The 7,280-nt window shown below is 39.8% G+C and overlaps 1 protein-coding gene across 1 annotated transcript; it reads left to right on the forward strand.

Annotated features, from left to right (window-relative positions):
• Window positions 1-4,539: 4,539 nt before the first annotated feature.
• On the forward strand, window positions 4,540-5,121 carry LOC129728161 (uncharacterized). Its single transcript, XM_055686578.1, has one exon. The coding sequence runs from the start codon at window positions 4,540-4,542 to the stop codon at window positions 5,119-5,121; it is 582 nt and encodes a 193-aa protein (XP_055542553.1).
• The last annotated feature ends 2,159 nt before the right edge of the window (window positions 5,122-7,280 follow it).

Here is a 7,280-nt window from a genome sequence, read left to right on the forward strand (position 1 = left end):
TTTGCTATATAAATTTGTTAAAAACAGAGACAGAGATGGCCCAAACAGAAAGGATACGTTTGCGTTGCGTTGACGTCAATGTGACAGTAAATGTATGGGCTAACTGTCAAATTGCCGCAAACGCAGCCGCAACGTATCCATTGTGTTAAGGCCTTGAATGACAAATTTTACGATACTGCGAATGAAAATTCAAACTACCGGACGAGTTAAACAGTTTGTTTTGAAAAGTCTTCGGGTTTTACGCCGGGAGTGCTTTCTACGGAGTTGTTTCAAACCGAAGTTCATTTTGAAGGTTGTATAATTAGGGAAATAATTGAAGCAGGCAAAATTCTGTCAATTTTTAAATGGCCAAAACTTCACGAAAAATGAATCAATTCTGACAAAACAGGTTTCATTTTACTGGAAAACTGTCCTAGTTTCCTAGTATTACTTGAGAACTGGACGTGACCAAGGGTCACTGGAAATGTTTCGGATTTCCGGAGTGTGCGCCAAAGTGTACAGAGCGTTGCATATCGAGCGAGAAGTAAAACCTTTTTTCTCCCTTCTGCTTGAGAACGAAACATATGTTATGCTTCTCGAGTCTTTTGTACACACGCTTTGATACTCTGTATCTTTGATACACACGCACAGATACTCTTTCTTCTTCATGCATTCCCTTGAGTAGCAGCAAGCACGCACCGACACGAACAAACTCTTTCGTATTGCTACTCAGCCCAAGTATGATGACAGTTCTACAAGGTATGCCACATTTTTATCTATCCACGCACACAAACAAATCTCGTTATGAAAATTTTCGTTTTTTGTATGGAATTCGGAACATTTTCGGAAATTTCTCGTTTTATGTTGTTTTATATTTGATTTTTTAAATTGGAGAGTGAATCTCCAGTTGAAACACACTAGAAATGGATATTAATTTAGATTTAGTGTGAAAAATTGCGACAATAAGTCGAAATCAAATATATAAAAATGCTTTATTTCTAATAGTTGGAGCATAATCTTAGTCATTGTCATAGCTCATGACTTTTGTTACTGTATGAAACATAAGCGACTCTATTTAGAAGCGCTATTAGACTACAATAAAAAAACGAAAAGTGCAAAAAGGTTACCGGCAAATTGATGAAAAATAGCATATTTTACCTAAACCGCAGCATGTTTATGTATTCCCCACAAATAAAACATGTTTCAACATCATTTCTATAACTTTTCAGGAAAGTATGTTTTATAAGTTTAGTTTAAAATGCAAAATCATTTCAAATTTCATACAAAATTGGGAAAAGTTCATAACGATCACTAATACTAATGCATCGACGTGAATAGCATACCTTGTAGAACTGTCATCATACTTGGCTACTCAGCTACCGTAAAAGAGTACGTGAGTAGGAGTACTCGACTAAAATTGCTCGACTAGGAGTGCTTGAAAAACTGTGCTCGAAAACGAAAATGCTTTCTTCCCGGTTTAGCCTCATGCACCGACAGTGGGGTAACGTGTAGGGTATCGGACTGCTTCGGTAAGTTTTTTACAGCAGTCTAATGCAAAACCAGCCGAAGCGAACCGCTGCCGAAGTAGTCCGATACCCTATCATTTTTTTTTCCTATGCAACCATCCCAAAGCATCTTGAAACAATTGTCTTCGGCTAGAAGTTCTCGCGAGTTGTGCAATAGGTACACACGAGTACACATGAGGAGAGTAGACGGGAGTGTGTGCATATGATCTCGGGAGTAAATGCGAGCAAGAAAGAACGTGAAATAGCTTGAATAGAGAATTCTCTACTGTGTGAAAGCGGCATCACCGAGAACCTCACATGAGGTGTTGCATGCCGCTTACGAGCGAGACTAACAACACTGAGTGTACATTTTTGCAACGCGTAGAACTTTTTCTGACATTCTGTTTCACTTAGGTTTATATGTTGTCAATAAATCAGAATTTATTTCGGGTTCATTGGTAGCCAAAGATTGAAAATTCGCCAAGGAATCACCGAGGTATTTATCAAGTATGGGTGTTGATTATCGCGGTTTTTTCCCTGTTGGGTACTTATTTACTTTTAGCTTGCAGCACTCTAGCAGAATTCAATCGAACATTGTGGGTGTGTAGGTCTTGTTAAACCAAGCAACTTTGCAAACTTGCGTTTGAAAATTTATCTGGATTAACATTTAAAAAGGTCAGATTATTTTCACGCGGATTTTCTCTAAAAGGTTATTAATGCAGATTTTCAAATTAACGTGGTTTTTTACGCGAATTTTTGAATTAAAGCAGTTTATCAAGCGGATTTCTGAATTAACATGTTTTTTCACGAGGCATGTATCCCCCGCGTAAGAAAAGCCAACACTATTTGAACCTTTTCAATTAATCAATATATTTTAGTAAAAATTATCTGAACTTTCCTTCAAAAATATAAAAAGTTGAGTTAAAGATCCTACTCTGAAAAAAATATAATTTTAAAAACAAAAAATGATTTTAGAAAATATCGGTGATCTCAGATTTTTTTAAATGAAGTATTTTAGATAGACAATTTCGTTGCCTAAGACGTTCTATGTGTTGCAAAAATGTACACTTTGACACACACTCTTGAAATCCGAAACATTTTCGGTGTAGGTTGGTCTCACCCAGAGCCTATGTTTATAATAAGAGTCCCGCAAAGATGAAACCAAAGTAACCAAATTAGTGTCAAACGAGGTTACCAATCGAGCAATGTAAATAAACAAGGTGATAATGTTAGGAGTGGATGGAAAGTGTTGTAATTGAGCGTAATAAAGAATATGTGTTTTTCCGAAGTTTCACTTACACATTTCAATCCAACATTAAACCTGTACACTGGTTCACTCAAATTTAACAAAACATTACCGGTGTAATCTTTCAAAACTGTGTACCTTGTGAAGAATTTCAAAAAATGATATTCGCTTATGCATGGTGAAAAACAGAACTGTATAGTTTTTGGCAACGAACGGCATAGAAACTGTGTTGCCGAAACGATAGATCTTCTCTTCGCGCGACTCTATATACACATAGACTCTGGTCACACCAAGTTGCCAAGTAATACTAATATAATACTGTTTTCTAGTGAAATGAAACCGGTTATCAAAATTGATTCATTTTTCGTAAAGTTCTGGTCATTTAAAATTCGAGAGAATTTTATTTATCTCAATTATTTTGTCTACCCCAGGATATTTTTTGGCGCAACAATTTCGTTGATTTGGATTTTTAGTGGAACTAAAAATTGTTTGTTGGGTAACAGATACTTTAAACTTAAACAGTTCCAAGGTAAACTAAACAATTACCAGAGAATTACCAATAGACTGCCGCTATGCATGTCCATCATATTAAAAGAGTTGCCAAGCCAAAGAAAATGCATTTTATTACAATTTCGTATCATTGCTTTTTATGAGATGGTGCAAAAAGTTTGGATATTTTTTTAAAGTTCTCCAGTACTAAGTTGTCGAATTCATCTGTTCTTAGGAAACTAAAATCTATAAATACCTTATTAGTTACCATTATTTCTCAGAAACTCAGTGACACCCGGGGCTAAAGGTTCGCCCGCACCACCCCCAACAATGCTAAATCTTGTCGAATAGCAGCACCCAACAAATACCTAGCGGCAGAAGCAAATCCTGGGGTAGGGTAGGTGAGGTCTCCTTCTTTTGAGTCTCCTCCAGTAACCAGCCGCACTGACTTTTGCTTACCCTTATAATATCGATAATTATCGCTAACGTCAAAAAATTAACGATAATATCGATGACCATCATTTATCGAGAATATTAGAGAATTAGACAACTGAACTGAAAGGCGTGGCCTACTACGTAGCACCCTTCGGCTATAAAAGAGTGTTTCTGGGAAAACTAGCTACATTATTCATTCATTGATTGATTATTCATTATTGAAGATTCATGACTGTCTCTTGAGCAGTTCGGGTGTGTATATTTTTAAATCGGTTCATTAGTGTAGTATAGTATAGTATCATATCGCTCGTCCGTGTTTCGCGCAATTACATAACTACCACATATGGGTGGTAAACGCCGAAGAAGAAGTACAGCCAGCCCAAAGGTTGCCAACGTCACAGCCAGTACCCCTGACCAGGTGCAGCCAAAAAAGCAACGAAATGAAGAGGAGTTATCATCAATTGTATCGCAGAATCGCTACAGCGCCCTATCTGAAGAAAACACCGCTATTAACAATAGTGAACTGAATGGAATCGGAGAACTTCAAGACAATCTTCTCGTTACAACCAACATGAAACTACCGCCCTTGATGGTAAAGTCCATCGGATTGGAGGAACTGAAAAGAGGTCTAGTAGCCAAGAAGATCAAAGCGGAGTTTAAACTTTGTCGAATCGGCATCAAGGTGGTCATACGTTCCAAAGATGAATATGAAAAAGCTAAAAAATATCTGAATCAACTCAACGCAGAATATTTTACACACGACCTGCCGTCAGAAAAACCGTTCAAAGCAGTTGTTCGAGGGCTGCCTGCCATGGATGCAGCTGAAATTAAAATGGACCTTGAGCTCCACTACACTACAAACTACAACCATTAGCAGTATTCCCGATGGCCAGACACGATACTGCCAGTAGATGTAGAGATTGCCTCTACCTGGTCCATTTCAAGAAGGGAACAATAACTTTGGGAGCGCTAAAAGCCATCAGAGTCATTCAGGATATCATCGTCACCTGGGAGGCCTACCGGGCAACGAGCAACGGAGTGACACAATGCATGCAGTGCCTGAATTTCGGACATGGCACCCGAAACTGCCGGCCTAAAGCAAGGTGCAATTTCTGCTCTCTCGGACACTCCTCGGATTCCTGTCCGATCGAAGGAGCAGTAGATTACAAGTGTGCCAACTGTAATGGACCCCATCAAGCTTCTGATCGAATCTGTAACAAACGAGAAGAATATAAAAACATCCGGAAGCAAGCATCAACAAGCAATCAACCAGGGAGGAGAAGAGACCGATTTCCACCACCAGTTCCAGTATTCGACGAGAACAACTATCCAACACTTCAATCGAATTACCGAAACCAACAAATGCCAATAACACAGGCGGCATCGGCGATGCAACCACCACCGCAGCATGCAGAAGGGGCGGACCGGCGATCGAGAACAGAAAACCGCTCCCCTCCGGGTTTTTAACAGTTACCTCGTCAGTCTATACCTGATGAAAATCAATCAGCCGGCGTACCTCCGCTCAAGTACACACCAGCTGACTTACTACAGATCCTGAATGAAACGTGTGACAATTTACAACAGTGCTCTACGCGACTCGATCAAGTGCGTACACCTGGTGAATTCGTACTCAACTATGGTTATTAGTCCGATTAAATTGCTACTTTGGAATGCCCGTGGTATTAAGCGGAAGTCAGTTGAACTACTGGATTTGCTGGATCGCCGTAATAACGACATTCTAGTGATAACAGAAACGCATCTAAAACCTGACACAAACTTTTCCCTGGCAGGGTACACAATCGTAAGACTAGATCGACACACTCGAGCGGCCACCCCCGCTGTTGCGATTGCAGTGAAAAAAAACATTAAGTTTAAAGTGCAACCCCATTATAAAACCACAGTAATTGAAGCCCTTGGGCTAGTGTTAACAACAGATATTGGTGAATTAATATTAATTGCAGCCTATTGCCCTAGGCAGTGTTTCAACAGTAATGGTGACAGCGGAAGATTTAAGAACGACTTAGCCAAAATCACGCGATTCAAAAACAAGTTCATAGTGGCTGGTGACTTGAACGCTCGACACGAATTGTGGGGGAATCACAGAAGAAATAAAAATGGTGAGCTCCTGTCCGACGATTCACAACTTGGGTACTATACCATCAACGCCCCGATGAAACCAACCTTCTTTTCACCTGCTGGAAACCCCTCCACGATTGACATGTTCCTGACAAACATTGAACAACACATCAGCATCCCGGAAACGATAGCTGAACTAAGCTCCGACCACTACCCGGTCGCGCTCCAGTTCAACTGTACTTCAACAACCCGGCCGCAGAAAATGAGGAAGGACTATCACTCTGTCAATTGGGCAGAACTCCAGCGTAGGGCAGACCACCGTATTAACTTCGACATCCCTCTGGTAACCACTGCCGACATCGACCGGTCATTGGAGGATATTAAGCAGCCATCATTGCAGCGGAAGACGAATGCACCCGCAAAATTCCTACTACTGTGAGTATTCTTCAAATCGACACTGAAACTAGACAATTAATACGTAGTAGAAACGCTGCAAGAAGACAATTTCAAAGGTCAGGGGATTTGAACGCAAAATTTCTTGTAGACAGAATGACAGAGAAAATCCGCGAGAGAATAAATGACTTAAAAAATCAAAAATTTCAAGATAACATCTACAAGCTAGACACCCGCTCCAAACCTTTTTGGAAAATTGCAAAAATTTTGAAAAAAAAACCCCAACAAATTCCTCCTCTGAAGTATGGTGATACATTATTACTGTCCAATCTAGAAAAAACAGAGGCACTTGGTCAGCATTTCATAGCTTCACATAGACTGGGGTTCGAAATAACTAGCCCCATGGAGCAGGTAGTACAAGAAACTATAAACAGCTTACATAACAATCAATGTTATGTTCCTCCCAATAAGAAGATCACCATTGAAGAGACAAAACTAGTCATCAAAAACTGCAAAAACATGAAAGCCCCAGGCTTTGATCAAATTTTCAATATCCTCCTGAAGAAATTAAGTGATCGCGCAATCACACACCTGGTCGATATTCTTAACAAATGCATGGACCTCCAATATTTTCCCTCGTCCTGGAAGTGTGCCAAAATAATCCCCATACGTAAACCGGGCAAAGACCCTACCATACCATCAAGCTATCGCCCGATAAGCTTACTATCTACCATGAGTAAAATTTTTGAGAGATTGCTTCTGAATAAGCTACTGCAACACATAAACAATAATAGGATTATCCCAAAAGAACAGTTTGGATTCACGAAGGGGCACTCGACGTCACAACAACTTCTTCGTGTTACGAATTATATTAAGCGTAACAAATCTGTTGCTAAATCGACCGTGATGGCACTTCTGGACATAGAGAAGGCGTTTGACAACGTCTGGCACGAAGGCATAATTTATAAGTTATACAGGTATAACTTCCCTATATATCTAATAAAAATCATTCAGAATTACCTGAAAGAAAGAAAATTCAGAGTCAACCTCGGTGACGTCAACTCGCAAAGTTTCATCATCCCTGTACCACAGGGCAGCATCATCGGTCCAGTATTTTACAATATATACACCGCAGACATACTGCAACCACCTGAAAA

This window comes from Wyeomyia smithii, chromosome 3, assembly GCF_029784165.1.
Source record: "Wyeomyia smithii strain HCP4-BCI-WySm-NY-G18 chromosome 3, ASM2978416v1, whole genome shotgun sequence".
Classification (NCBI taxonomy): Eukaryota; Metazoa; Arthropoda; class Insecta; order Diptera; family Culicidae; genus Wyeomyia; species Wyeomyia smithii.

What these genes read in the sequence shown, in the direction of transcription:
- LOC129728161 (XM_055686578.1), top strand. Translation starts at nt 4,540, where the DNA reads ATGGCCAGACACGATACTGCCAGTAGATGTAGAGATTGCCTCTACCTG.